This window comes from Genypterus blacodes, unplaced genomic scaffold, assembly GCF_046128005.1.
Source record: "Genypterus blacodes isolate CSIRO-AG114 ecotype Tasmania unplaced genomic scaffold, CSIRO-AGI_Gbla_v1 ptg000055l_1, whole genome shotgun sequence".
Lineage (NCBI taxonomy): Eukaryota > Metazoa > Chordata > Actinopteri > Ophidiiformes > Ophidiidae > Genypterus > Genypterus blacodes.
The window spans coordinates 4430789-4449959 of NW_027466867.1; the positions used below are offsets into that span (position 1 = coordinate 4430789).

Here is a 19171-nt window from a genome sequence, read left to right on the forward strand (position 1 = left end):
TGATAAGGTTCAAAGTCCCAATTAACAGCACTAATTGAGCATGTGATGATTAGGATCGTGCTACCATGGAGACATCACGGTGTCTTTAAAAAGAAGCACATCCGATATTTCCAGAAAACTCATCAGATAATGTCATTATCTTTCGGCAAGATCAGACTAGGAACTGAACTGAAAAGTAGATTGGAAGGTTCCCACAGGAATACACCAAGCATCTAGTGTGGGGTGAAATAAGCTGGCTCTGCTCCCTGAACCCCTAGACTCTGATTTTCTTAAAACAAGAGGAGAAAGTGTCTTTGTTTCCTTGATTCCCGAAGGAGAACATCCTTTGTTTCCAGCAGGAGATGAAGCAGCGTATTCTATCAAACCAAGACTTTTTAATCTCTCCCCGAGAATCCAGCTATTACCTTTCAAATTCGATATCTTTGAATTCAACATTGTGTCGTCTTGTCTGTTTAAATCTCCTCAGACAAACCGTTCACAGCCAGAAAGCCCCGCCGAGCCCCAAAGCCAAACCTTCGTATCAAAGTTCCCCCCCCCCCCCCCCCCCCCCCCCATTGAAGCGTATTTTCCTGAGGAGAAACGGCCCCGAAACGTGTGTGTCACGGCTAAACGAAGATATGAGAGATATTCAGTCGCTGAGCAGAGCAAGTTTCTTTTTATTTCAGTATCACATGTACAACAGAACAGCCACCTGCTTTCTCCCTCTGTGGCTGCAGGACAAAGTTAATTTCACAACACGTCAGTAGTATGTGGTGAGCCGTTATTCCACGTCCATGTTAAAAGCACTTGTGGTTTAAGAAAGTATTCTGTTAATTTGACTCTTTTTGATTATTTTTTTCGTCTGGGAAGTTTGACTCCTCAGCTCATGATATGATATGAAGTGGAACAACAAGAGTTAAGTCCCTGACATTTTAACGGCTAACTCAGAAACAGTTTTGCGTGCATGTTATTGTGCTTCATTCACGTAAACACTTAAACAGAGAGAATAGCATTTTCAAAAACGGGGGGAACAACATAATGGAGGTCGAGACCAGCCGTGTTACGTTCAGGGTGATTAGATTTCTGCTCCTTGTTCTCTCTTTTTTAAAGTGTTATTTTTTTTTTTCACCCGTTCGTGTCCGTTCCCTCGAGTAAATCGCTCGACGACAAACAGTTGTTTTCACTGCAAAAGGCCTCACCTAAAGCAAACAGGGCCACAAAGAAAAGTAACAATGAGAGGTTCGTTCGCTCAAAGAGGTCCACAGTAGCGTTCTGGGCTCCCCGTCTTCATCACATTGTCCCTTTTATGCAGTGCAAAGATGTAACAAGAATTCACCAATAAATTAAGTTTTGTGCGCTTGGCCGCCCACACGCTTTCCCGCCCTACATGAGCACGCAGCTCTTGGCGCGGTCCTTTCTGATGGCGGGGGGGTGCTCGATAATCTCAGTCCGAGGCGGCTGCTGGGACACTCGCTTCAGGCCGTGTCGAGAGCCGCTGCGCTTGAGCTGAGGCCGGTGGACTCGGGACACGGAGGCCAGGGTGGTGACGTGGAAGACGTCGCGGACGCTGTTCTCTGAGTACCTGGAGGTGCACTCTGCGTATGCCACGGCTCCGATCTGCCTCGCCAAGTTAGTGCCCTGAAGACAAGAGGAGAGAGGGAGAGGATGCAGGAGTGTTCAGTGGAGGGAGAAGCAGTGGATAAAGTAGCAAAACGTAAACACAAATGCCGCTGAATGTGCCGGTTTTGCTTGTTTATGGGCCATCATCTGGAATGTAGAGCGCTTGTCCTTACAGCTAATAGGAGCTGATTCTCTCTCTCTCTCTCTCTCTCTCTCTCTCTCTCCCCCTCTCCCATTGTGTATGTGTGTGTGTGTGTGCGCGAGTACTACTGCCCCTGTTTGGAAACGAGCCCTAGAAATACACAATCTCTTCTCCAGCAGCACTCGTCCGTCTGTCTGGATGTCGTTTTGAATTCCTATCACTTTGCTTCACACTCCTTCTTTCTCCAAATCTGAGATCAGACGTTTTGGACGCTTTCCTTGGCAGTGAGACACGGACGCCGCGGCAGCGTGGGTGTTCAGCTATCGATGTTAGAGATTTACCATATTGAAGAAAATATCTAGCAGCCACTTGGGAGGTCTGGAGGAGGAGGTGGATTATTCTTCCTCTGCAACATAATCAAGGAGGCTGCATTCTGCTTTTACATTAAGTTAAACATGCTGTGATGCCTTGAGCCTCCTTTTCCACTTCCACTTCCTGAAGCAGTTCTTCTACAGTTTATTCTGGCAAGCGTCCACCTCCCCCCCTGAGGATCACACCAACATTGAGTGGCTCAAATGTAAAGGCCGTTTGCTTTGTGTTGAAGGCGATGTCGCCCTTTTGAACGGAGCTTATTTTACGGAAAAGCTGTTTGGCTGCGAGTTCACGCTCCATCTTAAAGTTACATACAGACGGCCGTGTCTGGATAGTTCATTACAGATTGAGCTTCAAAGGTAGTTCTGATCACGTTACACTGCATTGCCGCCAAACAAGGTTAAAGAAGGTTTGGGTTTGAGTAGTTTCAAAGTCTTAAATGGCTGGAGTTAAATTTTTAGGAGATCCTACTGATGCATTTGGAGTAATCAACGGTTTCTATGGATGTGGAGCCAAATTGCTTTATCCGGGGAAGATCTGACATCCCGACGGGCCAATTTGGATGTCATTACTGACAGTGAAGGCTGTTACCCTCACTTTGTTTAGCGATATGAGAAAATATTAATTTGTTGAGAAAGGGGCTGCCAAGAAGGGGGAATTCACATTTACATGAAAATAGGCCATTCAAATTCATGCACGCCACTGCTTCACCGCACCAAGACACAAACAAAACAACTGTATTATCACACTTCCTGCTGTTTATCACCGTCTTTCTTCACTTTCAGCTCCTTTATGCTCCTTGTGCTTTCATATTCGTGGACGTTATGATCTGAAGCGAATGACGATATCTCTTTTTGTTTGTTTTGTTTTTTAAGCTCATTTTCAGATGTTTTTGTTTGCGTGCGGCGGGAGACGTAATGGGCGGCCATTTGTCGTGGAGGATCCTGTTAAATGTGCCTGTAAATCATTGTTAGTTTGGGCAAATGAGAGTCAGGGCTGCAGAAAAATAGATTGAAAGAGATTGTAGGTTTAAAAATATTTGTTATGAACGTCGCAGATACGCCGATGATAAACAAAGTGTGCTCCGATGTCGACACACTGCGATACTGCGTTTCATATGCCATTCTTCCCGTCATAAACTTCCTGTGCCACAATGTTGTCTCCCCTCCCTCGTCTCTGGAATCACTCGGTGCTTTTATTTCCTTTCACCTCCCTGAACGCTTTCGGCTCATTTTATGCCAATCATCGCCTCACGTCTTTCTCATTTCTTATACATTCTTCTGGTTGCTGGCGTCTGTACACAGTCAGACACACAGCTTCCCCTTATTAAGAAGCTATTTTCATTCGGCCTTTCGCAGAACTTTCTCGAACTTCCAAAGTAGAACTCAAACCCTTTTTTTCTCCCTGCATGCTGATTTTCACATTAATATTCACGCTCTGTTCAATGTGCGTTCGGTAGCGGGTGCAGCAGTTAATTTAAAGCTAAATTCGACTCTGCTGATGTTTGCCGATCCGTGATTCATCGACTCATTGGCAGAAGAACAAATCAAAACCCGCATCCGCTCACCTGTTCGTGGGTAACAGGAATGAGTCTGTGTTTGGAGAGCTCCCTCATGACGTTCATGTCTGTCCTCATGTCCAGCTTGCAGCCCACCAGCACCACCTTGGCGTTGGGGCAAAACTCCTGCGTCTCGCCCTGCCACTGTGAATGGAAGGAGACAAAAGTGAGCATTAGGAATCAAATACAGAAGTGCTGATCTTTCTTTCGAGGCGTGATTTGTTTTTGCAGCTGCGTGCAATGGCAGAAATGATCTCACAATCCAAATATCCTTTTTAAATGCTCCGGAACTTTCCTTTGTTTGGCACTGTGGAATCAGAAGTGTACTTCCTTAACTACTTTAGCTCCTTCTCCTATGAAGATACAGTCCAGTGATGAAGGAAATGGTGGGTAGAGCTAAACACATTTGAGGATATTCATCAAACTCAGCTCGATTCCCTCCATTGTTTCTGTCATCGTTGTCATGCGCCGAAATGTTGCAACTCTACAGATGTTACTCGCTCTAATTTCCACCTTGTAAATCCTCCTTCTACTTGATGATTTCACATACGACAATACACAGAACAAGACGTGGAAACATCGCCGAGAACACGACAACAACCCGTCTTTATTGTGGCTTTTTGTTGTTTCAGCATGAGCTCACACAGCACGAGAGAACTCATGACACAGACCAGACGGGACTTGATCTATGAAAGCTTCTCTCTCTCTCTCTCTCTCGCGCGCTCTGTGGGAATCATTCATTATCTTCTCACACCATGTCACAAGCAGCCACTCTCGCTGTTCTGTTCCTCCATTTGTTCCCCTCTTCACAAAAGCCATTTTTCTCCCAGATGCTTGTGCCGTCGCGGTTACGGGCCCCGGCGTGCGCAGAGTGAGCCGTTGTCTCGCAAACGGGCCCGTCTGACAAACGGGGTGCGACCGGGGGTTGAATGGCAGTGATTAAGATGAGTCACAAAGGCTCATGGGAAGAGCGCTTATTGTTTGCAGTCATGTACGGATTGGGCGAGTGTTTAGTGGCCAGATAGAGAGCAGAATGGGAGCAATCAGAGCTGAGAGTCTGGCTCATCAAAGGGTAACATGGAGGCGACTGACAAATTCACTCAGTCATCTGTTCTCACACATGCATGTATGATGTAACGTGGGGCATTAAGATTTGTTGAACGGTTGCTTGTTGTTGTCAACGGCGAAACCTACACGGATGTCAACTTCCCGTTAAGATGATGGTAAAAGATTCTCCATAGGAAATAAATCTATAGGAAATAGCTTCAGGCGGCCGGAGCAGAAAGATGTGAATGTAGCGTCAAACATTGGTTGAGATTGCAATTCTACTCCTTCCGTCATTAGGCAATGCTCTCTATCTCACTCTTTCTCTCTCTCTCTGTGTATCGCTGTGTGTGTGTGGGTGTGTGTGTGTGTGTGTGTGTGTGTGTGTGTGTGTGTGTGTGTGTGTGTTGCCACGAAATCTCGGATCCAATATGTAAAACTATAAATAAGTGGTAGGTTTGAGACTAAGAATCGAATATTTAAAATTCCATTCAGTTCATCATGTAGAAAGCTGAAGATGAAGCCGGGGGGAAATCATCTGCCATGAAAGAGTTGAAGTGGAAGAGACTGGAGGTAGCCGAGTTTGGGTTTGGGATGGGAATATCCAGCGAGAACAGGGAACACGGGATGAGACCGACATAGAGACCGGGCGAGTGTGGGAGATTTAAAGGAGCGACTGAGGAGAACAAAGGAAAGAAAATGGAGAAGCTGCGAGTCGGGGAGTATTTTTTTTTCAAGCTTAGCAACGAAGAGAGAAAAGGATTTAGAGGCTGAGAGCTTTCAAAACAGAAGCCTGGAGATGGAAATTAAGTTTCCCAAAATCATGACAGGTAAATGAAAACACCCACAACACTGGAGTGTGAGAGAGTCTTTATGTTGTGTAGAGTGACGCCCCCGACGTGTCACTTTGGCATCCCGTGCATGCATTGTGCCGGCGTTACATTCACCGCTATTGACGAGAGGAGCTCAGGGCATCTCGTGGGGGTCAGGGTTCAAGTTGGACCCCCAAGTTGATGTGAGAATTCATCCACCATGAAAGATGCGGGTTGGTTTGGGCTTTGATGATGTCAATAATGAGTGATGGTGCTGAGTGGAGGAATGTAGTGAAAGGACGACTAGTTTACTAAAGTGTCAGCAACGTGACCCCTGAACGCCTCACCGGCTCCTCAGGCTCCCAATTATGAATCAGTCTTAATCATATAACAATGTTGGAAAATGTTTTAAATGATGCAATGTGATCGATTTTGGAGATTTATTAGTAGAAATTAAGATTAAGAGTTATCCACTTAAGAATCCGGAGTTTTGTGGCCAATACCATAAATTTAGATTGATAAATTCACAAAAATAAATAAAAGCAGAAATATGACAAAACACAATAAAACCTCATTAAGAAAAAAAAGACATAAAAATGCATCGGCAATAAAACAAAAAATGTTTTAAATCGAATTTGCTGTTTTTGGTGGCATTCATGACGATAATGTGTGACTGACCTTCTTCAGCACACTGTCCAGCGTCTCTGGGCGGCTGATGTCAAAACAGATGAGCACCGCGTCCGAGTCGGGATACGCCAACGGCCGCACGTTGTCATAATAAGCCGAACCTGCAGACGAGAAGATAAAACACGTTGATGCAACTAAAGGCATTTCATGTACTTTGCTTTCAGAGTTAACTTTTATACCACAGAATGAGTCATTACTGCACTTCTGGCAATAATAACTATGATTAGATGTAATTACCAGGCGCTAACCTACTCTGCAGATGACAATGAGTGGGTGTGATTCACTGCTTTTGAAACGAACACGGAAGGCCCCGATCCTCTCGGCCTGTGTGAGCGCGGCGGTGCTGAGCAGACGGACATGTGACAGTGATATAATGAACGACTCGCACAAAGCGTCACCTGGCAGTTCAGTTCAGAATGGCCTTGTTTTCTTTCTGGCCTGGGGCCCGTCTGAATCAGGCTTTGTGGCTCAGGCGAGGGGACACATTCCTACCCAGAGGGGACAACATTCTCTCTGCCTTTCCCTTATTGTCACCAATACTGCGTCCCTTTTGTCACCATACACAGGGCTTAACAAAAATCTGTTCGGCAGGACATTCGCAAAAGAACCCGAGTGACTCTAAGCCTTTGTCAAACACACACACACAATTTAAAACACAATTCAGGATTCTTTCTTGTTTTTAGTCCCAAACATGGAGTTCTGTGAGGCAGCAAAATTCTTCTTCCACAACTTGGTCTCATTTTGAAAGTTATGACCTTCTCTTCTTCCCTACTAGTTTTGCTAATATTCTATTCCCCTAATTAACATAATATCATCACACACACTTTTATTGCACCTTTAAAGAGCTCCATAAATTTTCATCAGTAAATCAAATCAATCAAATCTTTCCTCACAAAATGCTGAGGGCTTTCTAGAGTTGATCAACAAAATAAAAGTAAGGATTTAAAAAAGTATTAGAACTCGTTATAGGTTTAGTAATTGATTTAAGAAGTTTAATATAGATATTAGCAATTATGTTTGTGAATAAATGTCATCATAACCAGTAGGAATATACAAAAGAGGTTTTGCCTTCAGTACAACATGGTGGCAGATACGCACGTGCTTTAATAAGCAGCCACGTTCACACTCATTTGACTGTGCTGTGCTGTGAGAATGTGACCCAAAACAAACCGTGCATGTGTGCATGAAAATATGTGTTTACATGGTCAAAAACGGCACACACCACCTTCCTTTCCCCTGTGTTTCCCTCTAATTGCTGCTCTATACTTTCCCACACACACACACACACCCATTCACACACACACACACACACAGGAGCGCGTAGCAAACATGGATGATTCATTGGACGACAGGCGAAGGAAGCAGGGGAGAGACGAAGTGTAACCAACAGCCTTCCTCTCAAACCACCCGCTTTCTGCTCAGCTTCCACACACACACACACACACACACACAAACACGGACAAACACCCACCGAAGCAGCTCCACCAGCTGCAGCTCAGCTCCACACTGTCAGCAGAGCAGCTGTCATCAACTACAAGCTTAAAACTTTTACTTTTTCGGAGTGAATGCAACAATGCCAAGGCCGCACTGTCCAAAATGTGCCAAGCCATGCTGCAATATACGGTATGACCAGCAGGGGGCACATAGACGCACTTTAACGCGGAAGTTGTTAACATTTTTTCACTCCAAAATTTTAGGATTTTTAATTGGAATTTTGTATTTTTAGACAATTCCTCTTTAATTGACTTTTTTGTCCCTTATATCCAGTAATGGACGCGTCATTCAAACAGAAAACAACAATTACCGTCATTACATTTGGGGGTTTTTTTACGATAAGAGCTCTTACCTGAGGGTGAGCAAAGTGCATTTCTAAAATACTGCCGGGTGAATCTGGGCAACAGGACGCGCCGCTGTAAAAGAAGTCGTTTGCAGACTTGCTTGCCGAGCACTTTTTGCGAGAACACCCGGGCCCATATAGGCTTACAACAGAAGAAGAGTAATGTCTCCTCGGTCAGCTGCTATCATTAGTGTTGGTGCCGACTGTTGCAAAAGAACAAATGATATATCTGCCCACACACTTAAGGAAGTTATATGGATTAAGACAAGCCATATAAATATGACTTAAATGTGTAAACTCCTGTATCTGAGCACTTTTTCTGCTTTCAGATGGATCAAATGTTGACATTTATGGTTTTGTACCTCAATGACTGAATTAGTTGATTATTAAGGTTCTAAGCAGTAAGTGGAGCAGCCGTTAACACAGCCAGGGAGGTGATAACCATAACAACCCTTGTATTACTCTCATAATTCACATTGACAACACAAATTAGTACTTCATTGGTACTGGAGCTCAAACATCTGATTCCATCTGAAGATTTATCTTGACATTGACTTGTTGCAGTAGTCTCTGTGTAAAAGTTCACACGGGGCCAGTTGCATTACGTTCCTCGCAAACCTTTCCCAAGGCGAATTCAGAATAATAAATTGCTGAAACGTCCATTATGCTCTATATAACTTTAAAAGTGTTTCTATACTGACTCTCTCTCCGCTGCAGTTTTTCCCTCTAACGCCGTAAAAGCCAGAACACATTACACCGACGTGGCACTCAAATGATTCCGCAAATGTTTCAGTAATCAATGGCAAATGTGCAGCGAAACGTTTACGAGAGCTGTCAGTGGTGCTGACAAGGCCGTACACACTTCGAGCAGAAGAGAGAGAACAATCTTCAGTAAGTTCCCTCTTCGTCTCAGCGTTATCTGTTTATTTAGGAGTTAGATTTTGATGCCTCGGCTGTCATTAAAAGTTTGATAATTTCCGAGACCTCCGCCGTAAATTCTACCTGCCTGAACAAGCACCGATAATCTCCTGAGGTTCGGGTCCGTCTGCATTTCCTCTCCTCAGTTGTTATAGAAACTGACAAAGCCGAGCTGAAATCGAATATAGAATCCTAGCAACACCCAAGGGGGGCTGTAGAGAGGTTGGCATGCCTTCTAGATTGTTCTTTGATGATTTTAATAAAGGTCTAGACTGTTTTTCCTCACATGTGTGCAGTTTCACTATCATTTATCAATCCTTATGATGTCATCTTCCCCGTCAAACTCAGGGAATCGAGAGATAAATAAAAAATAAAACTGAGTCCGGCCGCACAAGTCTTCATGGACTCTGACACGCACACACACTCAAAAGCCTCAAGGCACCATGATGTCAACGAATCCATGTCCGGCACGGGATCAGCAGCTAATGTTTATTGATCCGTGAGCTTTTTTGGCCCCTCTCTGGGACCTGTAGCACGATGCCCCTCATGGGAAGATTCCCTTCTGTTGTAGCTCAGCCTCAGCCCATCTGCTTCTGTGCAAACCAGGATCAAACTTAGAAAGAAGATGCTCAAAAGTTCTCAGAGCTGAACTGATTGACAGTGTGTAGTCTGTAAACAGTGATTCAACTGTGTCCATGGATCGTGTTCACTGTGGTTGAATCATCCCGTTTGGTTTCCGGTGTGAGGAGTTGTTTGTCACGTTGAGGCAAAATAAATGGCAGAAATCGCTTCGTTGATGAAAGAATTGAGGCTTGACGTCTCATTGCTGAAGCCGTTTTAAAAGCGATTGAAGATGATGTAATGTATGTAGAATTCTTTTGTATGTCAGGACGCAGGACTATGATATTTGAGGTTTATACCTATAGAAATGTATCCGAGACGACGGAGCCATGGGTCCTGAACTGACCCTGGTTTTCGATTGGTTAACAGGAATGGTTAGACATGCCCCTCCAGCACGAGGCTCAATTAACCAATAGGTAGTAGGCGGCCTTAAAGAAACAGTACCTATAAGAAAAATGGTGTTGTCACTCTGTGTGCACGCTGGTGCTGCATTTGAGCGATCTTGGGGAAAGGTTCTAAGGACAGAGGAGGAGACTAACGGGATGCAGCCCTTTAATCTCTCCCTCTTCAGCAGGTGTTCATCCCCAGACACCGATCACAGACACTAACCAGGATGTGATCAGGACGAGGAGGATAGCATCACTTCACATAATTACCCACAACATTTCCCAGATTTACAGGCCTAACATGGTTTGACTATGTAAATGTACTCCAGACTATTTGGGAAATTCAGCCTTGAGGGTCTAAGATTTTCCTGCGTACGTCTTTCTGGCTGAACCGCCTCTTAATGAGCGCTCGGGGCTCCAGGCCTGTGTTTTTAATTACGAAAGGCAGGGAGGCATACAGTCCAAACCTTTTGTCTGAACTTGTAAAAACTCATTATTAAACCCTTGTTTGCTTCTTTATTTTGGGAGGTGTTCTTTTATTAGTTTTTATTTGTGAGCAGCAGCCAAACAACTTTGTCCACACACACACACACACACATGTTTGCGCACAGAATCAATATTAATTATCACTCTGACATTTTCCTCTCGCAGCTTCCATCAAAGCACCATAAAGTCAGTTCATATTTTAGTTTTAATACTGTTTGTCACAGTCGCACGGCTTTAATGAAAAAGTGCAACGTACAAATTCTCCCCCCGAAACTTACTCAAGGACTATAATCAGGTATTTATACTTTGTAACTATACACCAAGTGAAGTCGGAGGTAGTAGGACTACAGCTGTCAGATAAATGTATTGGATAGTACTTGATAGTAATTGAGTAAGCGTACTTTGTTACTTTTGTCCTTCCGGTGGTGTGGAAGGAATGTGATTACTGAAGTGTCTAATGAAATCTAAGTCACCGGCTCAGAGGCGCTTCAGCAGGAGGAATGTTTCCCCCTGGCTTTGAGGGTAATCAGGTTTCTCTCCTCTGATTAAAGTGATCAGATTCTGGATTCCTGTGAAGAAGTCGGCGTGATTCTCTGGCGTATTTCTAACCCACCGGGCACAGAGGGCGAGCGGCGCTGCCAGGGAGAGCATGTTTCCCCTGAAATCAGCAGTAATCCTGCAGGAATCCCCTGAAATTAATGACAAGAGGGAACAAAATGACATCTGGGCTTCTCCTCTTATCATTAAACCTCCCGTCTCCTGTTGTGCTTTTATGTGGCATCCGTGCCAGGGCGGCCTTATGTTCGACTCTGACGCTCAAACGTGCGGATGAGCTGAACCTCTGAACCAAATATCTGCTCCAAAAACACTTGTTTACGAGATAATACAGACAATAGAAGTGAACTCTACTAAAAAATCCAAAATTGCAGTTGCTAGTTTGTCTCTGTGGTGGAATCGCTTTGTCTGAACTCCATCTGGGGGTGTTTCAGACTGAGGACCAGCAGTCACCGGACGTGTGACTATATTCAAATCATAACACGTTGATAGGCAGCGTACACTGATTGTGGAGAGGAGCCGTGTGACTTACAAGTGAGTGTGTCCACAATTGGTCCAGACTTCCTGGCTCTCTGACAGACCGCATACTTACACATGCACCAGAAGCTGAGAGACAGACAGACCCCCCCCCCCCCAACCCCCCTGGGACTGAGACGAGAGAGACACATCTCGGCCATTGATTTTCAATGTACCCGGGGTCTCCTAATGGGCTGAGAGACGAGACTCAGTAGTGCTCGAAACCAAGCAGACCTCCTGTCTCATTTCTGTCTCTCTACTCGCCTCGGAGCACTTTGACACTCCATTCCTCTAACGTACACCCGTCTCTCTGCCCTATTTTTACATTTTATTACTCCTCAAATCTCTCCGTGCACTTATGTCCGTACACACACCTGCACATAATTTATAGACACACACACACACACGCGCAGCAGCACTCGGGACTAAAAAACCCATTTCAACGCTATCTGCACTGAAACCCATGAAGCCTCTGGAACGTTTCAGCGCAACAAAACAGCGTCCCTGACTCGTTCCTGTCATGGAACCAGGTGCCACTCACACACTCACACACACGCATGCTCTCCCGGCATACATCTTGATGGTGCTTTCAAGGAGCGAGGGTATAAGTGGGGTCCTAAAAGCTGGGACAAATGGATGGATACAAGTGAACTTTGAAGGGCGTACTGCACTATAAATTATTGACATTGCACGTAGTAGTGATATGTGTCTCAAAACAGTGTGTGATATATATCCACGGTAGTTGTGTGTAAGTGTTTGTGTGTGTATACAGCAAGCGTATGTGCCTGTGGGACACAATCGTTCCTTTAGATCGTTCCCATACCGGCTTGGAGTTTAAAGAGGTGACGCTGCAGGTTGAGCCAGTTGTTTCACTCACTCTCACCTCAAACGTTCACAGGTTCAGCTGTTAAACCTGTGTGTGTGTGTGTGTGTGTGTGTTGTTGACTCGTGTCGCTGTTGTCGTCAGAATGCCCTGCAGGCACGAAACCGGCAGCCAGTAAGGAAACAGAGTATTTCAGCTATTTCAGTCCCGCAGAGAGGAAATAAGGCGGTCAGGGACAAGATCCTATTTGCTTTTACCAAAGAAGAAGAACACGCTTTGATTAGTTGTTGACAAGTTGTACATGGTGAAATTGCTTGATAATAGAGGGGAACAGATGCTTTCTCCTTTGGGCCCCGAGTTTGAATGCAGTTCAGCTCTGACCAATCAATGCAAGAACAAAGCACACTGAGTGATATCAGAGCAGATCCTCCTTCTCCACCACTGCAGATTGTTGCCGTGTTTGATGCCAGCTGCTACGCTGCCGAGGAACCGATGACTCAGCGCCCCGTTCCCACCGTCCATTTCTCTGGCGGGTGTCCTTTTTGTTTATCACGGCACATAATGGCGAGCAGTGTGTGATGTCTCACATGTTTAGGGGGATGCGAGGGAGCAAAGGGTCGTCAAGGCCACGGTGGGATATTTGGGGAAAGGAAAGACGAAACAGAGTTTGAAGTGATCAAAGAGACAGAGAGAGAGAGAGAGAGAGAGATGGAGACAGAGAAGTGGAGGGATAGAGAGACAGGGGCAGAGCAAGAGAGAGAGGAGAGAGAAGGAGAGACTGAGAGTGATGGAAAGAGACGGAAAGATGGAGAAAGAAACATAAAGAGGGTTAACTCGGGGTCACACCCACAGAAATGCAAACTAACGGGCTGTTTTCACTTAGTGTGCACACAGGGTTCTTGTCTTTTTTGGCACATTAGAACATTGTGACTGTTTCAAAATAGTATAAGTAGTAATAGTAATAATAGTAGGAACAATAATAGTAATAATTCCCCCTTTCAATAATTTCCGAAGCCTCTTTATAGAGACTATCTGAGTGATTACAGTCATTTGTTTATGTGTCCAATTTGTTTTCGTCTTAGTTAAGTATCTGCCAACTGGCTTTCCCTTTCTAATAAATGCATTTATGAGCGCTAAGAGTTATTTTCTATGCTCACATAAGTCAGTAATTCTCCACTGAACATGAAACAAAGCGGTCGTTATCTGTACGCATCCTCTTTCATTTACGTCAACCCAAAAAGCAGCTAAATGAATCCCCTGATATTGCGCAACAACACAACTACTAGACTTACAAGATCTCATTAAAAGAGAGAAAGAAAGAGAGAGATAAGAAATATTAAAGAGGCAGGAATGCAGGAGGAAGAAGAAGAGGGAGAGGAAAGAGTGTGAGAGTTTAAAAGTAGGAGGAAGAGGCGTGAGGATGAGTCCATGGTGGGTGGTGCGGGTGCGGATGGAGAATAGGTGAGTGTTTGGTCACACAGCAAGAGGCTGATTAATTAAATCCACTGTTTGCTCTTCTGCACGCTGGGCGGCTGGCAGGGTGCTTCTGTCCTCTCCAGCACCCAGCATGCTCCCTTTCTTCCTAACCCCCCTCCTCCTCCTGCGTGGGCTCCTCCTCTCTTATCCGCTCAGGAGCTCCGGCTTTACATCTGGAAATCTCTGACAGGTTCTGGCTTTTTTTCCCCTCTGTGTTTCAGACTTTCAGTAGGATCCAGAGCTCTCAAAGCATTTTCTGAGTAGATCTGACATCGTCCAACGTGTCAGAGTTTCATCCCCAGCACACACACACGCACAAACACACACACACATACACACACTCATGCAGTATATATAGTATCTTTAGAGTGTTCTGGGTAATTCCTGAATTTTCTAGGTTAAATTTAATATAGAATTTAAATTATAATACAAACCTAACATGCCTCATATATGTACAGCATATATGTAAAATCTAATGATCTAATTATGATTAACTAGATAGACTTCATTTCTATTTCCTTACCACACACACACACCCACAAAACCACATTTTAATGGGCAGGAAACTAGGGCGGGACATAGACACTGGGAATTACCCAACAGAACAACACTGACATATTTTGGACAACCGTCAAACACAATTACACACACACAAAACACGCAAACATTTGCCAGGCTGTCTCTTATGCATGCCTGGACATGCCTGTGCATACACACGCACACACTCGCACTCACACACACATCAGCCTTGTACGCACACAGGTTTGGTCATTAGTAATAAGAAGCAGCTAGCAGAGGGAGGTGGTGATGTAGCGATGCACCTGCCTCCTGAGACAGAGCCTGAATAGCTCGAAGGTTCACTGGGAAAGCAAAAACAACGCTTCCTCTTTCCCCCACAGAGGCTCAGACATGGATCACATCCCCTAAACTAGATCATTCACAATCTGGAACCCGACTTAAGTCCTAGCGATTAATTATACTTTGGCCCCGGCGCTGCTTAAGTTCCTTTCTTCGCTTTCTTACCCGTGAAAATTTCCCTCTCAGTGGCCGAGGGGCAGAAATAGATTTTCTTCATTATTTATGTGGACGGTTTAGGTGAAATCTGCTGAGCGTGCAGGCTCCTTTTTCAGAAACACCTTGAATCATATAGTACATGAAGACACACACACACACACTCACACCTGGGAGCAGCGTGTCACACACAATGTTCTTGCTTGTGTTCTATTGTAGACTGCAAAAGTGTGCTAAACCTACATCCAGTGAACATTGCTGATGTAAACAAGCGTTCAAGTGCACCTTAGGACATTCATTAAGTAGATATAGACATCATATGGTGTATTGTGTGTATTAAATGGCCTGTCAGTCAGTGTGGGAGTGACAGCAGCTTCCAACCCTCTATTAAGATTGTTCAGATTGTTCAGATTGCAGCTTTAATGACATAATGCAGCCAAGTGTTGCACACCAAAAGATGAATGCGTGTGTATGTGTATGGTGCCGGGAAATGACTGTTTGAGTGTCCCAGCGTTGTAATTGTCGCTCACCAACGCCTCTGTGAGATGGTGTGTGAAATGTGTGTGTGAGACAACCAACAATTTGAGCGGGCGTTGTTCAAACACAGCGGCTCGACCTCACCCCAAACCGAGAAGCAGCGCCGCCTCAGAAACCAGCAGCCTGTCTATCTGGTCTGTCTCCGTGGGTTCACATGCATGCTGGAGTGTGTGTGAGTGTGTGAGAACGAGTTTTAAGGCGTTGTTACGTAAGTGTGAACGAACTGGAGCTACTGGCTGACAAAGGGAGAAAGTTATTGAAAGAATGTGACTGTTTAAGCTCGGAAAGCACTAAACTAATGCAGCAAAATATTCATTAAATGTAACCTTTAAAAAATATATAAATTTCGGATGGTGTTTTATAAAGGTGTAGTTTTAAAAAGCCACATCAACAAATCAGTGAAAGAAGAAATCCTGAAATCCTTAAAGTAAAAGTACTGGCGCCACATTACACACACACACACACACTCACCCTCAACATAGATTTTGTGATGTCACCAAAGTAATAGTTCCCTATTTGGTGTTAAATCACTTATACCTTCATGATTCTGTGAGCTGACAGCATTTCATGCATTGGGGTCAGTTGAGTGATTCCATGTGATTGAGATCGATGGTGTTTACCCCAAAACATCAGTGTATCTCATATTGAAGCGAAGATATTCATCAGCAAAGAAACAAACCACAGCCTTTCATTTTCAGATGAATAGTGCGGTGATATAGTATATTTTGTTCTCCAGTATCTTCTTCTTGGTGTTTTAACATGAAGAGATACAAAGGGGAAACATTCAAACCCAATCTGAACGTGTCTTACCTGAAGTGTCCCACATGTTCAGCTCAGTCCGCTGCTTTTCGATCTCGAAGCTGGCTGTGTAATTCTCAAATACCGTGGGAACGTAATTCTGAAATGAGACAGAATCAGATCACAGATGAGACGTTTGACAAGTTTAACCTCAATCAGATCATTTGTGTGTGTGTGTGTGTGTGTGTGTGTGTGTTTTTGCATGTAGATGAAACCAATTCAAAGTAGATGAGGTCAATTCAAGCTTATTTGACCTATTCTCAGAGATTCAAATTTAATATTCAAGTGGTTTAATCTCATGATCCATAACAGTTTAATTGTGGCACCACACAAAACAATATTCTGACGACATGATGACAATTTTTTCATTATCTGTACATACATTTGTACAGATATAGAAGTATTTCAGGTCTTTGTGCATTAATTGTGTGTGTCTAATATTAAGTTTGACCTAATTTAATTATTGTATCTGATGCCTCATTAATTTGGCTATGTCATTTAGATGTCAGTAAACATAAGAGTCATCAAGCCTCTTATTTGTTTAATTAATTGTTGCTGGAGTTGTTTTTTTAATAAACAAAGTGATTACATATTTCTTCCTCACGTGATCTAACACACTAAATCTACAGGTATGTGTTGCTCAAAGCCACTTCGTCACACAGGTTGCTGCTGTGTTCAAACCAGCATTGTTGCAATTTACAGATCAAGCAAACCACCCCGAGGCAACGTTCCCACCAGCTGCGCTATGCGCAAAAGCGCACGGAGCTCCGGCTCTGCGCGCTTTGGCACAGCAGGAGCAACGATCCGTGTAAGGAACATATTTTGGTTTATTCGTCCAGGTTGTCACATGATTAACATTGAAGATCGATTAACCTCCCGCGCCCCCCCGAATAAAAGAAAAAAGAATCAGAACTCCTCTATTAGCACATCCCATCCCATCTGGGGAGCAAAGCGCGCAGTGCGTCACGACGAAGATCTTACATTACAACAAATCAAATGAAATCATATAATAGAATGTCAGTTATCTGTGAGTTCGATATTATGGGAAATTAATAATCGTTTTTGCACGTTTGGTGTGGATGACACGTGTGTTGAGGGACTTTACATCTGCTCTGTTTCCGGGTTTTTACGCGATTATACAGTATGTTTTCTTGTCTGAATTAAACTCGGTCTTACCTCTGGGTACGAGTCTTTGGCAAAGACGTGGAGGAGAGCCGTCTTTCCACACTGCGTGTCGCCGACCACCACGATCTTACAGCGGCGCACTCCCTTGCTCTCCATCGCGTATCACTGAGAGTTCCTGCGCGGCTGCCCACTGGTCATTTAGATCCTCGCGGTAAGAAAAGCGGAAGAGGGCAAAGGCCAAAATGTTTCTCTTGTTCTCTAAGAACTCAAGCACTTTACATCCAGATGAGACAAAGTTCAGCTCCACAGGCTGCAGCGGTCTGAACTTGGATTCATGCTCTGCGTAATGATGCCGAGCCACCGGTGAGGCGACATACTGATGCTTTCTGTCAAGACGAAATATTAAAGACGGAATCTGTTTGGGGTTTTCAAAATAACAGCACGCAAAAGTAAGAATATGTTTTGCAGATGTGGCATGTGTTGTTACCAGGTTGGCGGTTATATGTTGATCATCACAGACCATATTTGATAGATCCGTTTCATCCATTGATTATTGATATGCGACGTGTCTCTGTGGTTTTATTTTGAAAACCAAATCACACTATTTCCGGTTGTTACCTGACTGTGGCTGTTTCATCCCCTCTATAGAACAACAGACAGGATTTTATTGTGTCAGGTTTTTTTTAAGTAGTCAGTGGAGATTAAAACCATTTGAGTCTTGATTGACAGGCAATGACCCTAACAAATGAAGACTTGGTCAAGAGAGGTCATTTTAGACATTTGAGCTAAATTATGATGATCAAGGCGCGAGTTTTACAAGATGGAAAATAAGATTGAAGTTCACATTGAAGTTGGAAAGAGATGGAAATGACTCGGCTTATTCTTCTTATACTCAATCATTGATATAGTCAGTCATTAGTTAAAAGTTATTAGTTTATATCTCCATTAAATTAATGTCTTATTACAGAATAGTGTAAATCTAATATCACAGCACAGTAAAAGTGAAAACATTCAAAAGCATTGAACACTATGTAGTCATCATTATCGATTTTTATCTTGTCAGAAAGCAAAAGTATGGATTCATGATTGAGATTTCGGTGCCCATGAGCATTTGCGCGCACGTAGCTCGACTATTCAAAGCCCTTTATCGCCACCCTGTGTTTACATTGATGGATATGGATAGATGGATTTGGATTTGTGCTCTCGGGGTCTTTTCTATATTTGATATTTACCCTAATGTCCCACAAGAGGAATGAAAGGCAATGTGTGTAAGCCAAACTGTTTTCCCAGCATGTATGTACCAGCTGTGTGATGTGGTGTGGTGTGTGTGTGTGTGTGTGTGTGTGTGTGTATGAGAGTGCAGGTTCCAGCTCTACCTCATTCCTCAGTGAGTTTATTATGACGTTAAAACAGGCAGAACGTGGAAACTGTGACGTGTCATGTATCTTACATCAAACAAGTTACTTCCTGTCATGTGTCTTTATCTTTCTCACGGTCGATTCACTTCTTCAATGAGCAGAAACATGGACGGACTTATGTTCTCTCACAACTCACACAAAACTCCTTAACTCCAGAATTTATATTCTGTTGACATCCCCAAACACGATATTAATTGCTGTATTTCCATACGTGTCCCTCCAGCTGTGAGAGCAGACAATCTCGCTCCTCTCCGGGATTTCAAGGTCTCCGACGCTTTCTGGCTCGCGTTCCAAGGTTCTTCTTGTGTCAGGCTCACGGAAGTTACATGACTTACTTTTTAAAATAAAACCTATTTCGACTATATTTCCACACGCTATTTAGATTAAAATTATTACTTTGTATAACTTGTAGCATTTAGGCAGATGGAATTGCACTTACCACTTGACCAA

At 43.9% G+C, this 19171-nt stretch overlaps 1 protein-coding gene across 1 annotated transcript; it reads right to left on the reverse strand.

Moving 5' to 3' along the window:
- Window positions 1–636: 636 nt before the first annotated feature.
- LOC143001994 (rho-related GTP-binding protein RhoN-like) lies at window positions 637–17694 on the reverse strand. The gene is made up of 5 exons (XM_076151901.1): window positions 17355–17694; window positions 16191–16278; window positions 6206–6315; window positions 3681–3815; window positions 637–1617 (listed from the first exon to the last, which is right to left on the reverse strand). Exons 1-5 carry the CDS (start codon window positions 17457–17459, stop codon window positions 1363–1365), a joined length of 693 nt encoding a protein of 230 aa, XP_076008016.1. The 5' UTR covers window positions 17460–17694; the 3' UTR covers window positions 637–1362.
- Between the last annotated feature and the right edge of the window lie 1477 nt (window positions 17695–19171).

What these genes read in the sequence shown, in the direction of transcription:
- LOC143001994 (XM_076151901.1), bottom strand. Translation starts at nt 17,459, where the DNA reads ATGGAGAGCAAGGGAGTGCGCCGCTGTAAGATCGTGGTGGTCGGCGAC. An exon ending in CCAAAGACTCGTACCCAGAG is followed by an intron (nt 16,279 to 17,354) that starts GTAAGACCGAGT and finishes GTCTCATTTCAG; the next exon opens with AATTACGTTCCCACGGTATT. An exon ending in TGGACAGTGTGCTGAAGAAG is followed by an intron (nt 3,816 to 6,205) that starts GTCAGTCACACA and finishes TTCCATTCACAG; the next exon opens with TGGCAGGGCGAGACGCAGGA.